General features: G+C 48.2%; 1 protein-coding gene and 1 long non-coding RNA gene across 7 annotated transcripts in view; one reads left to right on the top strand and one right to left on the bottom strand.

Moving 5' to 3' along the window:
* ACTN4 (actinin alpha 4) overlaps window positions 1–7,987 on the bottom strand; it is a 94,967-nt gene extending 86,980 nt beyond the window's left edge. For 2 of the 6 annotated variants that reach the window (XM_087971216.1, XM_087971214.1), the window contains exon 1: window positions 7,677–7,984. In XM_087971216.1, coding sequence (XP_087827342.1) covers window positions 7,677–7,817 — 141 coding nt within the window. In that variant the 5' untranslated portion in view covers window positions 7,818–7,984. Of the gene's footprint in view, window positions 1–7,676 lie in introns of all 6 variants that reach the window. The other 4 variants (XM_087971217.1, XM_087971215.1, XM_087971212.1 and 1 more) reach the window with 3 other exon arrangements.
* LOC148129980 (uncharacterized) overlaps window positions 1–23,610 on the top strand; it is a 264,545-nt gene that overhangs the window by 47,334 nt on the left and 193,601 nt on the right. The gene's annotated exons all lie outside the window — the stretch shown is intronic.

The raw sequence follows: 23,610 nt of genomic DNA, 5'->3' as shown, positions 1-23,610 counted from the left end.
GGATTTCTGTAGGATTTAGGGCAGAGGTGTGCAAAAGGAGGAAGGAAGGAAGGAAGGAAGGAAGGAAGGAAGGAAGGAAGGAAGGAAGGAAGGAAGGAAGGAAGGAAGGAAGGAAGGAAGGAGCTATGCTGGCTGGAGAATTCTGGAAGCTGAAGTCCACCAGCCTTAAAATTGCCAAGTTTGGGAACCTCTGCACTATCAGCTTGCCGGCCTTTTTCAAAGCCAGGTAAAAAATACCCTTCCTATTCTAATGTATTTTTGAAAAGGGTGGGGGGGGGGGTTGCTGGCCTATTAAAAGCCCCGCTGGGAATTCTCCCGGGCCAATTAAGCAAAACGTCCCCAAATCCAAATCCTGCTAGTTGTGCAAACTTTTATTGTGTGGTCGTGTTTTGTTTTGTTTTTCTCAGTGGCTCTGCAGAAACAAAACAAAAGCTGTGGGGTGTGTGTGTGTGTGTATGTGCATCGCATCCATCATCCATTCGTAGAGGGCCAACAAAGGGATGCTTGTTGACGATCCCTGCAAGGACCACCCATTGCATTCAGAATTCTCCACACACTTGCAGCCTGCCTTTTTTTAGCAAGGTGGTTCGTCTCCAATTACGCGGGCTGCAGAAATGCACCTCAGTGAGGAACATCACATGCTTATTCAAATATTGGCGTTCGCGTTTGATGCTTGCCCCTCAGAGGGGTGGCTATCCAGGCCTTTTTTTCTGACCTTGTACAAATTCGACAATGCTTCCCATTCTATATTAACAGGATTCCCTCTTATGACCACAAACGGGAAATGCATTATTTTTTTTAAAAAAAATCGTTAATATAAACTACCTCGGTATTAACTGAAAGTAAAACTCACATCAGAAAACCTCCCAGGTGTGCCACTGTCCCTAAAGAGCTACATAATTGAATATACTATATATGTGGGGTCTGTATGTGTGTGTCTGTATAAATAGATAGTGGGGGCATTACCGGCTCTCCGGAACCTTAAATTTTCCAAAGTGAAAGGACATGAGGCTCATGCACTCTGGAAAAATCTTCTTTTCATGCACTCTGGAAAAATCGGAATGCAGAAAGTCAGGCCCGCAGGTAATCGAGGGAGAGAAGGGGGCCCATGTTCCAGTTACCAAAATAAATAAATAAATAAATTACTTTGTCAGTCCATTTCTCCCCCCCCCCGGCCGGACAGTCTGTTTTTTTACTACATGTTACAGAAGTGGCTTTGAGGGCTGGCAGTCAAACATGGAACCTACACTCCCCACACACACACACAAACACACAGGGGGAGAAAGAGACAGAGAGAAAGAGAGAACAGAGACACAGAGAGACACAGACAGAGAGACAGAGAGAAAGAGGGAACAGAGACACAGAGAGACACAGACAGAGACAGATGGACAGAGAGAAAGAGAGAACAGAGACACAGAGAGACACAGACAGACAGAGAGAAAGAGGGAACAGAGACACAGAGAGACACAGACAGAGACAGATGGACAAAGAGAAAGAGAGAATAGAGACACAGAGAGACAGAGAGAAAGAGGGAACAGAGACACAGAGAGACACAGAGATAGACAGATGGACAGAGAGAAAGAGGGAATAGAAACACAGAGAGACACAGACAGAGACAGAGAGAGAGAGAGAACAGAGACACAGAGAGACACAGACATAGACAGATGGACAGAGAGAAAGAGGGAACACAGACACAGAGAGACACAGACAGAGGGACAGAGAGAAAGAGAGAACAGAGACACAGACAGAGACAGAAAGAGGGAACAGAGACACAGAGAGACACAGAGAAACACAGACAGAGAGGGAGAGACACAGAGACACAGACAGAGACACACAAAGAGAGACAGACAGACACACACATCCACACTTCCAATTTACAGCCTGGCGGGAAATTTCACGCTACTCCGATCAGGCCAATCCTACCGAGTGGCAGAGACCCACGGAAATCGTTTGGGTGCCACGTCACCGGGACCAAAGTGGAACCGAGGCCTGCAGCCAGGTGTAAGCTCTGCTACGGTTAGCACTTTGAAGGCTGCACACCTCTTCTTTCGTCTGTTTCTTTACACTCACACACATACACACCACTCCCAACCCAGGGCCTTCATTCCAAAAGCTTTTGACTCAACCAGCCTTTGGAAGGAGATGCTGGCATTCACGTCAAAGCCACAACTATGCCAGAAAAACATGGAAAAGCTATTACTTGCTTGGAGCTGGCACCGAGTCAGGATAGTATGGGAGTCTCGCGTGGCTACTTATCTGAGTGCAATGCTTCTCAACCTTGGCACATAGGCTTTACGAGGGGCGGACTTCGGCTCCCAGACTTGAAGCTGGGGAATTCTGGGAGTTGAAGTCCACTCCTCTTAAAGCTGCCACGGTTGAGAAGCATTGCTCTTGGGAGGGTGGGTGTCTTTTATTTCTGCCTAGTTCCTTCATTTCAGAGCAAGGAATAAGTACAAAGCTTCAAATCTACTCCCTGTTTTTCAAACATCCCTGTTTTCCCCCACTAAAAAAAATGCCCTTTATAGAGATTTTTTTCTCTCCTGCCAATTCAGTCTCTGAACCACCGCCATAGCTCAACCCAGCCGGTTGGCAGCTCCGATAATTTAACTGAACAGCAGATGGCCAAGGTTTGGCTTCACTCATATTTGCCCACAAATATCCAAAGGACAAGTCCTGGGCTGGATGAAGCCAGCCAAATGTGCTGGAATTCGGGAAAGAAACTCCCCATCAAATCCAAATTCCGAAGAAGGGAAACTTATTTTTTTTGCTTTGATTTGCACTTCGAGCCCTCTGGCCAACCACGAGAAAATCCTCTCACTCCAAGGCAGGTAAGTCCTCGACTTAAATGCATGCCCACCATCGAGCCCCAAAATTCCTGTTGGTAAAGTGAGGCGTACGTTAAGTGAAGCCTGCCCCGTTTTATGACCTTTCTTGCCATGTTTGTTAACTGAATCCGGCTTCCCCATTGACTTCGCTCATCAGAAGGTCGCAAAAGGGGATCTCGTGACCCCCAGGACACCGCAAGCGTCACAAATACGAGTCAGCTGCCAAACACCCACATTTTAATCACGCTGCAATGGTTGTAAGTGTGAAAAACGGTCCCTTTTTTTCAGTAACTTCGAATGGTCACTAAACGAACTGTTATAAGTCGAGAACTATCAGACCTAGAAGTTAGGAGGTCGTTTCACACAGAAATAAATGGGAGTGGAGAACAAGAAAGTCACAACATCATGGCTACCCTTCACATTTAGTTTGCGTGCAAAGTAAAGTTTGCTTGGAAGCTCTCGATGACCCTATAACAGGAGCCACACTGACCTGTTTTACTGATTTATTATTATTTATTACATTTATTTGCCGCCCATCTCATCTAAAAAGCAGCCCTGGGGAGAGTTTACTGCCTAATGTATTACATTTGCATGCTGCCCGACTCCTAACAACACACAATTAAAACAATCATAATAATAAACAAAAATAAGGAATGCCACACCTGGAATGCAGCATCCAGTTTGGGTCACCCCATTACAAAAAAAAAGATGTTGAGACTTTGGAAAAAGTGCAGAGAAGAGCAACCAAGATGATGATTAAAGGCCTGGAGACTAAAACATATGAAGAACAGTTGCAGGAACTGGGTATAGCTAGAGAACGGAAGGACTAGCGGGGACATGATAGCAGCATTCCAGTATTTGAGGGGCTGAAACGAAGAAGGGGTTCAAGCTATTCTCCACAGCACCAGAAGGCAAGAAAAGAAACCATAGATGGCAACTAATCCAGGAGAGAAGCAACCTGGAATTAAGTAGAAATTTCCTAACAGTGAGGACAATGAACTACTGTTAGTGGAACAGCTAGCCTTCATAAGTTGCGGGTGCTTCAAGACTGGAAGTTCTTAGAACGAGACTGGACAGTCACTTGTCTGAAATGGCATAGGGTTTCCTGTTTGCAGGGGGCTGGACTAGAAGACCTCCAAGGTCCCTTCCAGCTCTATTCTGATTAGACTCAAGATAGCAAGAGGACAGAATTCCAGAGTGGAATGGGGGGAGAGAAAGAAAACACAACACACCATCGAAACTATCCAAGGACTCTACTCTCTCACCCCGGCGTAAAAGCCTGGGATTTTATTTGCATTACTCAACAGGCCTTACAAACTAGTGAGATCTGTGTCTCTCTACAAATGGTCCAGACTTGAGGCAACCACACTGCCATAAGAAGACCACCCACCAAGGTCAGGAGGGCTGGGGGTGGGGGAACAGCAACACTCCAGACATCTTCAGAGTTCACTTCTCTGCCCGCCTGCTCTCTGAAACTATAATAATTATGCAATTTTTCCGAGATTCTAGGCACCAAAATACATACATACGCCACTGACTCAGGGGTTGAGGGAGTTGGGAGGAGTTTAAAAATACAACCTGGATTTGGCAGAGACGGGCACCCAAAATGCACATCCACGCTCTCCAGGAGGAGGCGAGAGCATTCTGCTAGGGAAGTTAAGACCTGATGTTTTAATATTTCAAAGTGAATTTGCTCCCACTTTTATGGCCTTCCTTGTCGTTAAGTGAACCGCTGCCGCCGGGTATATTGGTAACATGCTTGTTTAGTGAATCTGGCTTCCCTACCACTTGTCAGAAGGTGGCAAAGGGGGGGGAATGATGTGAGACTGAAACCGTCGTAAATATGAATCACTCTGAATTTTGACCACGTGACCAGGGGGATATCGTGGGAAAAGGTCATAATTCACATTTTTCAGTGCCCCTGTAACGTTGAAGAGTCACTAAAGGAACTGTTGCAAGTCAAGGGCTACCTGTATAACCATTGAACCACTGAAATGGGATAGGGTTTGAACAGGGGAAGGGGGGTTGGACTAGAAGACCTTCAAGGCCCCTTCCAACTCTGTTATTCTGTTACGTCACAGGCAGCAGAAGAAAGAGGCCGGGATAGGCTGTTTTTGTTAAGGGGCCAGGAACTGTATGGGTCAGCTCCTTCGGACATGACAGCTGACCTTGGGGACAAGGCTAAAACCAGGAAGGGAAGGGAGAGGCGTGGCAGGAACCCTTTGATCCCAGGGCCAACGAAAACCATGCAACATTGGTGCCTTCGAACTACAAAGGGGGAAGAGGAAAAGAAAAATAAAAAAGGAAAAGAACTAAAATGCAGCAATCATCTAAAATTAGTGCCTGGGATAAATGATAATTGTGCTGTATTATTACACCTGAACTAGCTGTATTTATAATAACATATATTTATACATATATTTATAATTACAGTCCCTCGGGAATTATATTGTACAAATGTAAGTCAAATCAGGAAGAGTGGCGGGTGGGGAAGGATAAGGAAAAATAAAATAGAATTTTCTGCTCTTTTTGAAAAGCAGGGACTATTCCAAGCATTGCTATGAGGGATGGATGAAAAAAATATTTGAATGTGCAGAAATGAATAGGTTAACATTAGAAATTAAAGGTAAAGAAGAATCTGAATAGTATGGGATTTGTTTTATCAGTGGTTAGAAAACAAACTAAACTAAAATGGATTAGATGCAGTTATAAAGCAATAAGGGAAGCTGGTGAAATAGATTATATTGGACTGATATTACTTATATGGGAATGTGATTATTGTTATATTGATAAGAAGAGTATTATTAATTGTAAGCACACGAAATATGTACCTAATCCACACAGGATTGAAATGGAATGGATTTGTTGTATATAATTTACCAAAAAAAAATTAAAAAGGGGGGGAGGGAGATTAGAAGAATTTTGTTCCTAACAGGACCCCCCCCCCCCGTCCTGTGACATTTTTAAACTTGAAAGACGTACAGGCACCCCAATCCACTCGCGGTGGCTCAGAGTTCCCAAGAGACTGCAGTTGTAGTTGGAAAAAGTCAGTTTTTTCCCACACTCCGTAGGCTAAAACGATTGGGGGGAGAAAGCAGCTCTAATCTCCCATCTTATCCCACATCGCTGGATGAATAATTGTCTAGCAAAGGGCGGGGAAGGGAGGGGAGGAGGCTGGCTGGCAGCCCTTCAAGCAGGCAAATGGAGCCGCCCCACCCAGCACTACTGTTGGCTTCTCTTCCTGCCACCCCTACCCGCCTCTCCCCTTTGTGGTAGGCAAACACCAGGCACCTGACTGGCAGCCAAGCTTCAGTGCCCTCTCGGAAGGTAATCCAAGGCTGACCTCTGCCTTGTCCAAGCCAGGAAGATATTCCCCTTCACGGACACCCAACGCCACTTTCTCCACACCTTGCAAGCATGCAGCATGCCGGAGCAGACACCACCACGGGGTTTACACACACACCACTGTGCCCTTCCTGGTCTCGCCCGGACAGGCCTTTCTCCCAAGCCTTTCGCCTGGCAGCCTCCAAGGCACACACACACACACACACACATGCAGGCTGGCACCCACATACAAAGCAGCTGGGACCCCACCCCAAATGCCAACGTGGGGCAAAGGGCCGCTTTCTTCAACGGGATGTCCTGACTGCCAGTTGGATCCAGCCCTGCTATTGTTCCTTAGTGCTTTGCCCCTTCCTGGGGTTATTTAGGGTGCAGCTTCCATGCCAACTTGGGGTGCATTGGTTTCTAACGCTCCCCCTCCAGCCAGAGACCCCTGGAGCGCCCCCCCACTCCCAAATGCCCCTTCTTCCCGGACTCTGCATGGCACATCCAAGCCAGGACTCCAAAGCCCATCGATGCCCACCAAGGCCACCCTGACTTTCCAGTGCCCAGGTGCAGGGCCGAGGAGGTGCCAAGGGCCCTGCGCACCCCCTTCCTCCTCTGCTTCCCGGCCGTGACTCAGGACCACTCCCAGCCAGCAGGATCCCGCTGCCTGTCCTGGCGCTGCCTGGGAGCCCGTCCTTCACCCCCTCCCCAACGGGCGGCACCTGGCACAGGTGAACCGACGCGATTGGGACCTTCCCGACCCCCGCCGCAGGGCCCCCAAAACCCGCTCTCCCCAGGCATGCAACCCCCCGCCTCCCCGAGAAGGCGCAAGCCCCGATGGGCTCCTCCCTCGGGTTTGATTTCCGTCCTTTCCCTCCTCTCTCCAGCCACGAGACCCCATTGGAGCCACCCACAAAAAGTTGCCCCGGTTGCTGTTTTGTGCACGGCGCCAAGCCAAGCCCCTCTTGGGCTTTCAACGCGTTATCTCCCCGCCGGAGAACGCAAGGCGGGTGGATGGGCACCCCGGTTGCCGAAGAAGCACGCCAGCTCTTTGCACCGCCTTCGAGGAGAGCAAGCACTCGGCCCATGCCCAGAGGCACCCACGCCTTCCAATTCTCCAACTGGAGGCTGTTCCCCCCCCCACCAAAAAAAAGAACCCTCATTGCATTGCTTTCCAACAAAGCAAGCACTCTGCCCATGCCCAGAGGCGCCCTCCTCTTTGATTCTCTACTTGGAAGTTGTTTCCCCCAATTGCATTGCTTTCCAACAAAGCAAGCACTCTGCCCATGCCCAGAGGCGCCCTCCCCTTAATTCTCTAGCTGGAAGCTGTTCCCCTCCCCAATTGCATTGCATTCTAGCAGAGCACTCTGCCCACGCCCAGAGGCACCCTCGCCTTCTGATTCTCCAGCTGGAGGCTGTTCTTCCCCCCACACACACCCATTGCATCGCCTTCTAGCAGAGCAGGCACTCTGCCCATGCCCAGAGGCGCCCTCCCCTTGATGCCCATCGCCTGCCCGCCCTCACCTTGCGCTGCTGCTTCTCCCAGGCCGGGTCGAGCAGGAGGTCCCGATCCCAGTCGTCCTCTTGAGCCATGTAGTCGCCGATGCCCGGCCCGTTGCCGCTGTACTGGTAAGCGGGTTGTCCAGCGGTGTGGTAATCTACCATTGCCTCCTTCGACGCGTGTGGGGGGGTGGGGGGCGCTTCGCACTCGAGGCGAGCTCCGGCCGGAGGAAAGAAGCGGCGGGGCGGCGGAGGACGAGCGGCAGACGGAGAAGGAGCGCCCAGCTCCGAGCGCGGCGGCTGCACGGGACCGACTGACGACGACGCGCCCCAGCGGGGCCACTGCGCCTGCGCCGCCCCGCCCACCCGGCCCGAAGAAGCCCCGCCCACGGGAGAAGACAAGAAAGCCCGCTCTTGCCCGACCGCCGACCAATCCTCGCCGCTTTCGGGGAAAGCGCAGGCGCTCCCGTCCTGGCTTCGCGCAGGCGCAAAAAGAAGCCCTCCGCGAGCGGGAAGAGCGAATGCAGAGCTGTTGGGAATCGTCCTTTTGGCGGTCCCAGCAGACTGAGGGGACCGGTGCGCGTGCGCGAAAGCTTCCAATTCCCCCCACGCGGACGGGGAAGTTTGCGCCTTTTTGGGGTGGGGGGGGCATCTCCCGCGTGGATGGATTTGCTTTTAAGTGTTATAGTTTCTTTAAGTGTTATAGTTTCAAAGTAAAAAGACCAAATCGGGAAATCATGAACTTGGTAGTCCTTTGATTAATGATTAAGACAAAGTCTTCCACATTGTTTCTCAACCTTGGCAACTTTTAAAAAGGGTGGACTTCAACTCCCAGAATTCCTTGCTGGCTGGGGAATTCTGGGAGTTGAAGTCCACTCATCATAAAATAGTGTGTTGAAATACAATGCATTGTGGATTGTAACTTTTACTTCTAGTATCATCTATCTTTAATTCTGCAGATTCTCGGTCGTCCAGTTGTCCCGAAGGTGCTTTTTCAGGAGGCAACTGGACTTTCTTCTTTTTTTCTTTTGAAGACTTGTCACTTCTCATCCAAGAAGCTTCTTCAGCTCAATATTCTTCAGCTCAATTCTTCGAGAACTAAAGAAGCTTCTTGGGTGAGAAGCGAAACATTTTCAAAAGAAAAGAAGAAGAAAGTCCAGTTGCCTCCTGAAAAAACACCTTTGGGACATCCATCTTTAATGTATCTTTTCATTTATGCACACTGAGAGCATTTGCACCGAGACAAATTCCTTGTGTGTCCAATCACACTTGGCCAATAAAAGAATTCTAATTCTATTTCTAATATAATGGTTACAGGAAAGACAGTAATTCAATGAGGACTTTAGGCCATGGCATCTCACTGTCAGGAAGAAATTAAGAGATAAAACAATCCATACTGATTTTGGACAATAGCCACATTTTTTTAAAAAAAGCCAATGACAGAAGGGGGGGTGAAAAATCGTGCACGGTTTGCATCTGGATTGTGTTGTTCAGTCACACTGGTTCTTGGAGGATTCGACCACTTCCTTTCTTGGTGCAAACTTGAGGTTAGAATTTAAGGAGCTTGTGGTTTAAAATAACCCGAGGTTGTATCTGCTTCCCTAAAACAGATAGTCTCCAGTGCTACTTAAGGAAAGTGACCTTTTGCTGTCTTAATTTTTTCCTTCTGCATCAGGGATCACAGGATATCTGCTCAGTTGCTTGGAAGAGAGAAATGGGAGCAAGCCTCAAGGGAAGTTTTATTGATTTCAAAAAATACAGGCTCCATTTATGGCCTTTACTCAGCCTGCCCCAAATAGTCTATTCTGCGGTGGCTCCTAACACCTCTCAAATGAGATTTCTCTACCTTTTATTGTACCTAGAACCATGGATGCTGGCTAAGAAGGAATTCCTGGAAACGAAGAAAGTCCACGTGTCTTAAAAATTTCTTGCTAATTCAACGGTCTGTTCAACAATCCAGTGAGACGGCATTCTGCTCTTTTGCTGGGAACCGGTGACTAAACAACACACATTTTAATGCAGAGTTATATTTAATGTACTAGTGGAAGGCAAACTGACCAGCAGAGAAGGAACACTAAGATCAGGATGGGGTGTGTGGGTGTTTTTGTTTTTACCCCCTCATAGGCAATTATTACTTAGGAAAGAGGCAATTTTGGTGAGCCTGGCACCAAAATGTTAACCACCACCTACCCACCTCCGCCCTGAACAGCAGTACATGTCCCTATTCTTCTTTCTTACTTCAGATTTAAATTGTAAACCACAGGCAAATTTAAAGCTAGTCATGCATTTACCATAACATGTAGTTTGGCTAGAAGGCTAAGACAATGATACCCTGTTTCCCCGAAAATACGACCTACCCTGAAAGCAAATTCTAGTTTGATTTTTTACCCGTGCACCCAATATGAGCCCAATTCAAAAATAAGCCCTAATTAAGATCCCGCTCACTCCAGAGGGCCCGGGTAAAAATTAAGCTGCCCTACTACTTACCTTTGGACAGTTGTAGCCAGGCCTCGCACCCCCCGACACCTGCCTTGCTGGCCCATTTCTTCTGCAGCTGGCAAGGCTGGCAAGGCTTTCCTGAAGGCCTCTGTACCTGATAAGAAAGTTCTGGATCGATCCAGAGCTCTGTTATTGGCTGCAGAGGCAGAGGAAAGCCTTGCTGGATGCAGAAGAAGTTCCTGAAGGCCTCTCACAGCGAAAAGGAGGATGGGGGCGAGGCACGCATGTATGGTTAGTCAGTGGATGACATCCCCCAAAAATAAGACCTGGTGCCCTTTTTGGTGGCAAATATATATATATATGATATATGACAGGGTCTTATTTTCGGGGAAACACGGTAGGTTGCCAAGACACCTAAGTTTACTAATAACAGACAGGAGTCTTAATAGTTCTTATCTTGCCACACCCTGACTCTGGTTCTAAAACTATTTTGTGCAACTTTCATCCCACAGAAAGCCTTCCAAGAAGCCGCTGCAAGGGATAATACGAGGGGTTCTCGACTCAGGACCGCCATTGACCCCCAAAATTTCCACTGCTAAGCCAGGCAGTCTTTAAGTGAATTGCAGCTATATTAAGATCTTTATTTTAAGCAAATCAGTTAAGTGACTCCTGCAGTCATTAAGTGGATCTGGCTTTCCCCCCTCCTCCCCTTTCTTTGTCAGAATCCAGCTGAAAAAGTCACAATCGATGATCACCTGACCTCAGGATGCTGCAATCACCGATTGTTAAGTGCCCGAATTTGAAATCATGTGGACCGGAGAATGCTGTCTATAGGTCACTTCTTTCAATGCCGTCGTAACTCCAGATCATCGCTGAATGAACAGTGGGAAGTCAAAGTCCCTGACTTAACGTATCACAGTACATTTCGTGACCATTCAAAGTTACGACAGCGTTGGGAAAAAAGGACTTACTGTATGACCATTTTCCATCCTTATGACCATTGAAGCATCCCTGCAGATCAAAATTCAGATGCTTCGCCACTAACTCATACCTATGACGCTTGCAGTGCCCCGGGGTCACATGATATCCCCTTTTGCGACCTACAGACCAGCAAAAGTCAATGGGGAAGCCAGATTCCCTTAACAACCATGTTACTAGTTTAACAACTGCAGCGATTCACTTAACAACTGTGGCAAGAAAGGTGTCCTGCCCTTGTTGGAGTCTGATTCTGAGGGGAAGAGCAGCTGAGAGGGAGTAGGAGTGTGGCTCCGGTGGCTGTGGAAGAAATGGGGGAAGGGCACAGTATGGCTGGCCATTCAGAGGAAGACCCAGGGCCATCCCCTCTTCATCATAGGGCACGCAGGGAGGAACGGAGAAGGGAGCAACATGGCTTACGGGAGAGAAAAGGGCCCTGATCCCTTTCATTAGTTGCAGCTGGGAGAACAGGATATACGAGGAGTGTTTGCACACAGCTCCTTGCTGGAAGCAAAGCATGCATTATCTTTGTCCAGGCTTATCTGGGTTTTCGCGTCCTCCCAGCTGTGGGTGCTGCATTATCCTTTGGAAGTCTGCAATTTATCATCCTGGCCTGCTGTGTTAATTACGGTACTTCAGTGTAGTTTGTGTTGGTTTTTTTATCTTTACTTTGGGTTCGGACTGCATTTCTGCCCTTCCTAGACTGTTTTTGGAAGAGTTTGATCTCCAGCCGAGTATAATTGGACATTGGGGGCCAAGTTGGAGGCATTAAAGGGAATTTATTCTACTTTTGTGACTTTGTTATTTTTGTGGTCACGCCGCGGGTCATCACAAAAGGTCATAAAATGGGGCAAAATTCATTTAACAAACATTTTGAAACACAAATTCTGGGTTCAGCTGTCATTGTCCATCGAGGAGTACCTCTACTTGAAGTCAGAAAAGCAACTATTAAATGAACAATAACTGGAAAACGGATGTCCCACTGGATCACCCTGGCAAGCAAACGCACAAAGTGAACAACAATAACATCCTTTCCTTGCTGCAAAAATCCACTTTCAATTTTGTTAGCCAAAGCGAAGGTTGCTTATGGCCCAATTCTTTGCCTCGAGGCCCAATTCTCATCTCCAGCTGGAAGGAAAGGAGGAAAAAAATTCAAGGGGCAGATATTTTCAATACTCAAATCACCCTTCGGGGATAGCAGGACTAGCAGGAAGTGACCAGCAACTCTTGGAAGATCCCGGAAACTTTTAAGATGGCCTGGTCCCATGGGACATCCCCAAGCAACAAAACTCCTTCCCTGTTCCCACCATAATGAATTTATCAGCTGGCTAAAAAGAAGGAAGAACCCTGAATTAGCTTCTCAGTCACATTAAGAGGAGGCATTGACCCTTAACAAGACTGTCCGTTTCCTTTTACAAGAAGGATTTGAAACTTTCTAAAAACTACACTGACCTCCCACTTAAGCCCATGTTTCTCCATCTTGGTAACTTGGTAAATGTACGGCAGTGGCAGGATTCAAATTTTTTTACTACCGGTTCTGTGGGCGTGGCTTGGTGGGCATGGCAGGGGAAGGTTACTGCAAAATCCCCCTTCCCTCCTCATCCCACTAACCTGCTTTCCAGCTCTGTTCTCCTGTGCAGGGCAACCAAAGAAGACCCAGCCGATCAGCTGGGACTCGACGGGAGGCAGAGAAGAGATGGGGTTGGGGCCAGTCAGAGGTGGGATTGGCCGATTCTCCGAACTACTCAAAATGGCCGCTGTCGGTTCTCCAGAACTGGTCCGAACCGGCTGAATATCACTTCTGAATGTGCGGACTTCAACTCCCAGATTTCCCCAGCCAGCATGGAATCCTGGGAGTTGAAGTCCTCACATCTTCACGCTGGCGCAGTTGAGAAACCTTGCTCTCAGCAATAAGTTTGAGTGCCCCCAGAAAAACCTTTGAAAACTGTACCTTTGGATGCTTGGTAAAGAAACGGTTGTAAGTGAAGGACTACCTGTAGTTACTAGGCCACGCCTTTTAAAGTCAGCTTCCTCACAGCCCTCATTTTTTAAAAAAGTAAACTAGTTTCCTAGTTAATGCCCTTCCCGTGAATTCCCATTCCTCCCCCTCCCCTTTTTTTTTTCAAAAGAAGACCTTAGCTTTTCGTTCAAAAGCTCGCAACGGTTGCAGAAATGTGTTGACTTCAGCCACAATTGTGGTGGCTATCCAAGTTACACTTATGAACAGAGGTGGTATCCAGCCGGTTCTGACCAGTTCTGGAGAATCGGTAGCGGAAATTTTGAGTAGTTGGGAGAACTGGCCAATCCCGCCTCTGACTGGCCCCGCCCCCATCTATGCTCCGCCTCTGGAGTCTCAGCTGATTGGCTGGGTCTCCTTTGGTTGCCTGGCACAGGAGAACGGAGCTGGAAAGCAGGTTAGTGGGGTGGGGAGGGAATGGGGATTTGGTAATATATCCTTCCTCTGCCACGCCCACCAAGCCACACCCACAGAATGCCACGCCCACCAAGCCACGCCCACAGCTGATCAGCTGGGTCTTCGTTGGTTGCCCTGCACAGGAGAACGGAGCTGGAAAGCAGGTTAGTGGGGTGGGGAGGAAGGGGATTTTGCAGTAACCTTCCCCTGCCACGCCCACAAGCCACACCCACAGAATGCCACGCCCACCAAGCCACGCCCACAGCTGATTGGCTGGATCTTCTTTGGTTGCCCTGCACAGGAGAACGGAGCTGGAAAGCAGGTTAGTGGGGTGGGGAGGAAGGGGAATTTTGCAGTAACCTTCCCCTGCCACGCCCACCAAGCCACACCCACAGAATTCCATGCCCACCAAGCCACGCCCACAGCTGATTGGCTGGATCTTCTTTGGTTGCCCTGCACAGGAGAATGGAGCTGGAAAGCAGGTTAGTGGGGTGGGGAGAGAATGGGGACTGTGCAGTATCCTTCCCTTGCCACGCCCACCAAGCCGTGCCCACAGAACCGGTAGTAAAGATTTTTTAATCCCACCACTGCTCGCAACTATTGCAAAAATGTGTTGACTTCAGCCACGATTGTGGTGGCTTATCCAGTTACACTTATGAAGTGCGATTGAGAAGTGTGTCCTTTCCTTCATTGCCCTGTCTCTATAGAAACAAAACAGTTTTGTTTTCAGGAATTTGCTTCTAATAATCATTATTTTCATGGTGGTGACATACCCTGGGTGTGGATACGATACTCATTCTGTTCCTAAAGCTGATCGGCCCACTACTCCTGCGGGCACAAGTACAATTCAGGCCTTGTAAAAGGTTAAGATAACACAAAATGCCAACACAATGAGACAGTTGTCAGCATTATTTTTTGCATCCCTTTTTCTATTTTCTAATTCAGGTGATTGTACACACCCTTTTTTTTTCTGCCCTACTTCCTTCTCTGCCTAATATGGAAAGAGTTACTCAGGGAAAAAAGTTTACAGCTTGCATTACGGGCATTCTATTAAAAAAACACGTATGTCACCTTTCTACCGTATTCAAAGGAGGAGTCGAAGAACTCAGCAATGCATTTATTGTACAGTCTGTCCCGAGGTATCCGGAAATAAAAGATATATATATATACCTGAGAAATCAAATGCTTTAGAGCAGGGTTTTAAAGCCTGGAAATGTTGAACATGGGTGGACTTCAATTCCCAGAATTCCCCAGCCAGCATACTAATAAATATTAAAACTTGCGAACTGCAACACCCAGAATTCCCTGGCCAGCATGGTAAGCATCTTCAAGGTGCATAGACTTTCCAGAATTCTCCATGCTGGCTAGAGAATTCTGGGACTTGAAGTCCACGCCTCTTCGAAGTTGCCGCGGTTGGGGGGAAAAAAAACTGCATTAGACAAGCACGTTTGTTCCAAGTCACCGTGGGTCAAAAGATCGCTGCAACGCAACTGCCTTAGTTTGTGACATATTAACAAAGTGATTTGCGCTGGCAGGAGGGAAAGTTCTACAATGATTTGACTTTTCAGTTCCTGAGAAAAACTGTCTGACAAAAGCAATGCATTATGCATGTAATCAGTTCCCTAACTCCTTAGCAAAGCTGAATAATAATAACAATACACCACTTTCTGGCCAGCATCCTTCCTCTCTCTTTTTTTCCCCTTGCTCCTCCTAGATGCCGGGAAGCCTGCTGGTTGGGGATGATGGGACCCGTTCACCCCAGATCTTGGAGTAGGAGACTATTACATATGAAGAATGGTTGCAGGAACTGGGCCTGGCTAGTCCAGTGAAGGACCAGGGGAGACAGGATAGTGGTCTTCCAATATTTGAGCGGCTGCTACAGAGAGGAGGAAGGGGGTCAAGCTATTTTCCAAAGCACCTGAAGGCCAGACAAGGAACAATGGATGGAAACTGAACAAGGAGAGATTCAACCTGGAAATAAGGAGAAACTTTCTGACAGTGAGAACAATCAACCCATGGAACAGAAGTTGCCTTCGGAAGTTGTGGGAGATTCATTTTATTTATTTATCTATTTATCTATTTATCTATCTATCTATCTATCTATCTATCTATCTATCTATCTATCTATCTATCTATCTATCTATCTATCTATCTACCGTGTTTCTCACATAATAAGGCCGGGCCTTATTTTTTTTTGACTCCCGAAAAACCGGCTAGGCCGTCTTTTGGGGGTGACTTAATTTCCCCCCTTGCATCCTCGGGTGGGCGGGCGGCGACAGCTTGATGTTAGGGAGACCTTCACGCCACCATTTTTCTCCCTTGCAGTCCGTGGCGTTACAGCAACACCGCGGTGCATTGATCGCAGCCACGTGCAGCCAGTCAGCTCCTCCGCGTAACCGGAGCCCTGAGGAGACATTGGCTTCAGGCGCTCCTGTAGCCGCTTTTCTTTGCCTTCGATGGTAAAGTGAATTATTTTAAAACCTCCGCTCATCCCGCCAGGGTCAGCGGCAGAGCCGTACGGGCTGGGCAGAACCAGGAAACACCCGCGGTTTGCTTTCCCGGCTCTGCTCAGCTCGCACGGCCCTGATAGGATGAGTGGAGGTTTTAAAATAATTAACTTTACCATCGAAGGCAAAGGGAAGGCGGCCACAGGAGCGCTTCTGAAGCCAAGTGTCTCTCAGGGCTCCGGTTGCAGGGAGGAGCCCTGACTGGCTGCACGTGGCTGCGCCAAACGCCGCGGCGTTGCTGTAACGCCACGGCAGCAAGGGAGAAGGAAATTAACGGTGGCGGAAGGTCTCCGATATGAAGTGCTCCACCAACGCAGGCAGCACCATATCCGGACATGCAACAAAGTACTTCCTAACGGCAAGCCCCCCTGCCATTCCCCCCATTTCGCATGTTTAATATGGGCCTTAATTTGGGGGAGGGGCTTAATTTGATTTTATGCCAATAAATCATGCTGGGGCTTCCTATTGGTGGAGGCCGTATTGTTGGAGAAACACGGTATCTATCTATCTATCTATTTGATTTGTCAATCACTTACAAGATAATAGGTATAAGTACAGTATAAACATGAGTAAGAATACAGGAAATAGGTACAAATAAATGGGGACAATAGGACAGGGACGGGAAGCACTTATGCACGCCCCTTACATACCTCTTAGGAATGGGGTGAGGTCAATAGTGAATAGTTTAAAGTTTTTTTTGGGGGGGGGAGGGTTAGAGGCAGTAACAACAGAGTCAGGTGGTGCATTCCAGGAATTGACCACTGTTGCTGAAGTCGTACTTTCTGCAATCAAGTTTGGAGCGGTTTCCATTGTGTTTGTATCTGTTGTGTGATCTTGTATTGTTGCAGTTGAAGCTGAAGTAGTCATTGACCGGTAGGACCTTGTAGCAGATAATTTTGTGTACTACACTTAAGTCCAGCCATAGGTGGCGTAGTTCAAGGTTGTCCAAGCCCAAAATGTCATGCCTGGTGTCGTAGGGTATTCTGTTGCGAGCAGAGGAGTGGAGAACTCTTCTCATTAAATACTTCTGGACTCACTCAATAGTATTAATGTCCGTTATACAGTGCGGATTCCAGACTGATGAGCTGTATTCGAGTATTGGTCTAGTAAAGGTTTTGTATGCTCTAGTTCAGTGGTCACCAACCAGTGGGCTGGGGACCACTGATGGTGCGCGAGAAAATTTTGGTGGTCTGCAGAGAAATGTCACCCCCCCAAAGCAATTAATCCAGGCTGCGCAGGAACACAAGGCTGCGCCGCCCACATGGCCCGCGGGAACACAAGGCTTGTGTTGCTTGCATTGTGAACAACACAAGGTAGTGAGGGTAGGGGGGAAAGGACGGAGGGAGGGGACTTGCCCCCCTCACCCCACGCGCATGGCCTGGCCGCCGGGCTGCTTCTTTCTTCTTCTGCTTTTGGCTGCACGCAAGAAAAGCAGCAAAAGTCTTTCTTTCTCCCCCGCAAAGTCCGCAAGAAATGAGTCTTTGGGACTCTGCAAGGCCTCCTCCTTCAAGAGGCTGCGCCAGCAAAGACTCATTTCTGGTGGAATTTGGGGGAGAGAAAGAAAGAATTCTGCTGCTTTCCTTGCATGAAGCCAAAAGTCTCTCTCTCTCTCTCTCCCTGAGAACGGAGCTGGAGACGGTATCCTGAGATCCCAAATAAAGAATGATCGATCGGTAGGAAAATGGGGTGGGGAATTTTCCTGCAGACTCCTTTTGGGATTTTCCCAGGGTCTCTGGTCCGTGGGATTTAAAACGATGAGTTTGGTGGTCCTTGAGCTCCAAAAGGTTGGCGACCCCTGGACTAGATGACCTCCTAGGTCCCTTCCCACTCTGATTATCTGTTATCTATTATTTGCATCCGGCTGTACCAATCCACCAGCCCAATAGGCTGCAGCTCCATTATCCAGGCCTGGGACTGCATGGAAGGATGCAAAGTCACGGCCAGCGTTTGAAATACGCATTTCTCTCTGGAATGTTCAGCATCGCTCTGGACAGGAAAAGTCAGGGCACAACCCCTGCTGGATCGCTCAATGGAAAACAAAGGGGAGGGGAGAGCAGACGGGGAGGGGAGGGGAAGGTCAGGAAAGAAAGAAAGGAAGAAAAATAAATGTTGACAGAATTGCAAAACAGCGCGCGGAGGATTCCCGGCCAAGTTTTGAAACAGCCCCCAAACAGACACGTCTGGGGAGGCGGGGTGGGAGAAGAGCGGGCGGGGGGAGAAATGCCAAATTCCCAGCCTTCCTGGAGAATTTCTCCCATCTGGAGACGGGCTTTATATGGCCACCTTCTGGAACCACGACAATTCACACACACACACACCCTTACAGCCCCACCCCCAGCTTTGCAATCTGTGCAAATCTCAGACACGGCACCGCACTCGCCAGACAGACCAAGGCCTTTGCAAAGCCGTCTCAGCGAAAGGGGCGGGGGGTTGGTTGGTGGTGGGTGGGGGGGTTTGAATGGCCGGCGTCTGATCTATAGCCATCTGGCTGTCAAGAGCCCGAGACTGTTCCAGACTGGCTGCGTTCACACAGACACGGCCGGGGGGCAGCAGATCAGCCTTCACCCACCCCGCTCGCATGGGGCGACCCATTTTGGCAGCAAAGAGGTGGCTTATGTTGGAATTGTGACACCTCCCTGGCTTCTCCTCCGGCACGGCCTGCGCACGGACAATTCCCACCCATCGCGGGTTTTCGATTTTCATCTGCCTCTCTCGTAGGTTCAGCTTACATCCTTTTTCCCTTTCTCTTAACACCGGTAGCACTTAAGACTTATATACCGCTTCACGGGGCTTTACAGCCTTCTCTAAGCAGTTTACAGAGTCGGCCTCTTGCCCCCCAACAATCCAGGTCCTTGTCTGACCCGCCTCGAAAGGATGGAGGGCTGAGTCAATCTTGAGCTGGTCAGCATCGAACTGCTGGCAATGGGCAGAGTTAGCCTGCCATACTGCATTCTAACCACTCTGTCACCAGGGTCCATCTGTCCGTCCTTCCTTCCTTCCTTCCTTCCTTTTCCCTTCCCTTCCCACTTAGCAATAGCACTTAGATTTATATACCGCTTCACAGGGCTTTGCAACCCTCTCTGAGCGGTTTATAGAATTGGCCTATTGCTCCCCAACAATCTGGGTCCTCGTTTGACTCACCTCGGAAGAAGATTGAATCAATCCTGAGCCGATTAGAATCGAACTGCTGGCAGTTGGCAGAGTTAGCCTGCAACACTGCATTCTGACCACTGCGCTACCACGGTCCTTCTTTCCTTTCTTTCTTTCCTTCCCACTTAGCAATAGCCCTTAGACTTATATACCACTTCACAGTGCTTCACAGCCCTCTCTAAGCAGTTTACAGAGTCGGCCTCTTGCCCCTCCGGGTCCTCGTTTGACCGACCTCAGAAGGATGGAAGGTTGAGTCAACCTTGAGCCGGTCAGGATTGAACTGCTGGCAGTGGGCAGAGTCAGCCTGTAATACTGCATTCTGACCACTGCGCCATCAGGGTCCTTCCTTCCTCCCTCCCTCCCACCCCTCCTAGCAATAGCACTTAGACTTATATACCGCTTCACAGCCCTCTCTAATGACTGACCTCGGAAGGACGGAAGGCTGAGTCAACCTTGAGCCGGTCAGGATTGAACTGCTGGCAGTGGGCAGAGTCAGCCTGTAATACTGCATTCTGACCACTGCGCCATCAGGGTCCTTCCTTCCTCCCTCCCTCCCACCCCTCCTAGCAATAGCACTTAGACTTATATACCGCTTCACAGCCCTCTCTAATGACTGACCTCCGGTCCTCGTTGAAGGACGGAAGGCTGAGTCAACCTTGAGCCGGTCAGGATTGAACTGCTGGCAGTGGGCAGAGTCAGCCTGTAATACTGCATTCTGACCACTGCGCCATCAGGGTCCTTCCTTCCTCCCTCCCTCCCACCCCTCCTAGCAATAGCACTTAGACTTATATACCGCTTCACAGCCCTCTCTAATGACTGACCTCGGAAGGACGGAAGGCTGAGTCAACCTTGAGCTGGTCAGGATTGAACTGCTGGCAGTGGGCAGAGTTAGCCTGCAATACTGCATTCTGACCACTGCGCCATCAGGGTCCTTCCTTCCTCCCTCCCTCCCACCCCTCCTAGCAATAGCCCTTAGACTTATATACCGCTTCACAGTGCTTCACAGCCCACTCTAAGCAGTTTAGAGCAGGGTGTCGAACCTTGGCAACTTTAAGACTTGTGGACTTCAACTCCCAGAATTCCTCAGCCAGCTTTGCTGGCTGAGGAATTCTGGGAGTTGAAGTCCACAAGTCTTAAAGTTGCCAAGGTTGAGACAGCATCTGCAGTCTAGAGAGTCAGCACTCTTGGCAGCCATCACTCTTTGCAGTAGTAGTTTGGGGAGGGGGCTCTGCGGGCTGAAGCTGGCTACGGGGTCCCTACTCCTACCATAGGAAGCCAGGGACCTATGATCGGTAAAGTTTGCATTTCCCAACCGTCCTGCACGGCAGCTTCCGGCAAGGCGAATCAGGTTTGTCCATCCTCAGCAGATGGGTAAAGACAAACCTAACCATGATTTCTGGATTGGATTGGATTTGACCCGTACTGATGGTCCACCTTGGCCGTAATGGCTCTGGGCAGCTAGCAAGAGACTTTAAAAACTCAATTAAAGATACGTCAAGGCAGCACCGAGGAGGCCTTTTAAGGACAGCCAAGATCAACAACCCATCAGAGATAACTCGAAAACCGCAGCTATGTGGCCTCTGACCTCCCAACCCAGGAATCCATTCAGATCTTCCATGCTTTGGAAAAGGCCTGCAGAGTAGAGGCCGACTGAATCTCGGGGGGTATATTGTCCCAAAAGGACCCACTCTATCTTGGGCTCCTGGGACCTCCTTCTTTTCCTTCTGCTTCTCCTTCTTCTCCTGCTCTTCTTTTTCCTCCTCTTCTCTTCCTCCTTTCCTCCTTCTCTTCCTCCTGCGCTTTTCTTTCCTTCCTCCTCTTCCATTCCTCTTCCTTCCTTTCTTTCCTTCTCTTCCTTTCCTCCTCCTCCTTTCGCCTTCCTTTTTCCTCCTCCTCTCCTCCTCTCTTCCCCTTCTTTCCTCCCTCTTCCTCTTCTCTTTCTTCTTCTTCTTCCTCCTCTCCTTCTCTTCCTCCTTCTTTCCCCTTCTCTTCCTTCTTTCCTTCCCTCTTCTCCTTCCTTTTCCTTCCTCCTCTCCTTTCCTCCTTCTTTTCCTTCTTTCCTCCCACTTCCTCTTCTCTTCTTCTTCTCCTTCCTCTTTTCTTTGTCTTCTTCTTTCCTCTTCTCCTTCATTTACTCCTCTCATTCTTTTCCTCCTTCTCTTCCCCTTCTTCCTTCTTTCCTCCCACTTCCTCTTCTTCTTCCTTCTTTCCTCCCACTTCCCTCTTCTCCTTCTTTTCTTTCTTTCCTCTTCTTTCTCCTCTCTCCTCCTCTTCCTTTCTTTTCTCCGTCTCCTTCTTTCCTCCCTCTTCCTCTTTCTCTTCTTTCCTTTCCTCTTCTACTTTTTTTCTTCCTCCTCCTCCTCCTCCTCTCTTCCTCTTCCTCCTCCACCCTCCTCCATCTTCCTAGTAAAATCTTAGGCCCGAAGGCACCAGGCAAGGGAAGTCTACCTTTAAGGAAGAAGGTGGCCTGAGGCCCCGAGGTTTTATTGTTCTTTTGAGTTGACAGTTGTTTTATTGTCTCTCATAGGCCGCTGGAGAGGAAGTGGTGCCACGCCCTTTCAAATGAGGCTATCAACCTTTCTCATAAATAGAAATCCTGCCGTTTTCCCAGCTTCCTCCGAGCAAGAGTGCTTACGGAACCATCTTGCATTTCTTAGCCTAGAACGGATGGGCTTTTGGGCTACCTGAATATTAAAAAATACGGCTGAACTTTGGGGAAAATGGCAAGAACATTGATTTAAGTATGGTATATAAAATCATACATTGCAATGTCCTACCTGTCAATGAATACTTCAGCTTCAACCATAACAACACAAGAGCAAACAATAGATACAAACTCAAAGTTAACCGCACCAAACTTGATTGCAGGAAATACGACTTCAGCAATAGAGTGGTCAATGTCTGAATACTCTACCCGACTCTGTAGTTTCTTCCCAAACCCCAAAAACTTTAACCTTAGACTGTCTACTATTGACCTCACCCCTTTCCTAAGAGGTCTGTAGGGGGCGTGCATAAGCGCACCAACGTGCCTACCGTCCCTGTCCTATTGTTTCTCTTATTCTTCTTTTATTTTTCTTATATGTACCCATTTCATGTATTCACAACTATGTATACACTTATACTTATTATCTTGTAAACAATTGGCAAATCAAATAAATAAATAAAATAAATAAACATGAAACGGAAGAGGGCTTGAGGTCTAACAGTGGGGAATGCCTTCCCCGGTTGGGTGTTGGGTGTTCTCCGAGACGTTTTATGATCAGGTGAGGAAATGTGGCCAGTACGTGGGACGGTGAACTTTATCAACCTCACTCACCGATAAATCTTCCGTAGTCTGGCAATAATTCATCTGCAGTTAACGTAATGAATCATCTGCCAGGAAAGCCGCCAAGGACCCAACAATGAGTGTTTCCTTTCTATTGGGAGTTCTTTTCAAGAACGCACAACTTCAGAGTTCAACGGAATAACAAAACAAGGGAACATTAGAGGTCTTCTGTTCGAGCAGAACTTTATACCGTTCTAGGCAATTCCTCTTAAAAATCCTCCAGGGATGGAGTGCTCACAACTTCCTGAAGGAAAGCTGTTCCACTGGTTAAATTTTTCTCACGGCCAGGGAATTTCTCCTTAGTTCTAAGGTTGCTTCTCTCCTTGATTGGCTTCCATCCATTCGCTGCTTTTCTCTAGCTGAAGCATTACTAACCGCTAGAATAGAATAACAAGAGTTGGAAGGGACCTTGGAGGTCTTCTAGTCCAACCCCCCTGCTTTGGCAGGAAACCCTATACCACTTCAGACAAAGGGTTATCCATTCTCTTCTTAAAAACTTCCAGTGATGGAGTATTCACAACTTCTGGACACAACTTGTTCCACTGATTAATTGTTCTAACTGCAGGAAATTCCTCCTTAATTCTAAGTTGCTTCTCTCCTGGATTAGTTTCCATCCGTTGCTTCTTGTCCTGCCTTCAGGTGCTTTGGAGAATAGCTTCTTTGGAGAATAGTTTCTTCCCCAAACCCCAAAAACTTTAACCTTAGAATGTCTACTATTGACCTCACCCCTTTCCTAAGAGGTCTGTAGGGGGCGTGCATAAGCGCACCAACGTGCCTACCGTCCCTGTCCTATTGTTTCTCTTATTCTCCTTTTATTTTTCTTATATGTACCCATTTCATGTATTCACAACTATGTATACACTTATACTTATCTTGTAAACAATTGGCAAATCAAATAAATAAATAAATAAATAGCTTGACTCCCTCTTCTTTGGGGCAGCCCTTCAAATATTGGAAGACTGCTATCATGCCTCCCCGAGTCCTTCTCTTCCTTAAACCAGACATACCCAGGTCCAGCAGCCGTCCCTTATGTGTTTTAGCCTCCAGTCCCCTCATCATCTTCGTTGCTCTTCTCTGCACTCTTTCTTAAGAGTCTCAACACCTTTTCTTTACATCGCGACGACCAAAACTGGATGCAGTATTTCAGGT

This window comes from Notechis scutatus, chromosome 8 (genome assembly GCF_049901735.1).
Source record: "Notechis scutatus isolate UNSWTSFEM ecotype Mainland chromosome 8, rNotScu1.2, whole genome shotgun sequence".
In the NCBI taxonomy this organism is placed as follows: domain Eukaryota; kingdom Metazoa; phylum Chordata; class Lepidosauria; order Squamata; family Elapidae; genus Notechis; species Notechis scutatus.
This window is presented reverse-complemented; position numbering and strand designations above follow the sequence as displayed.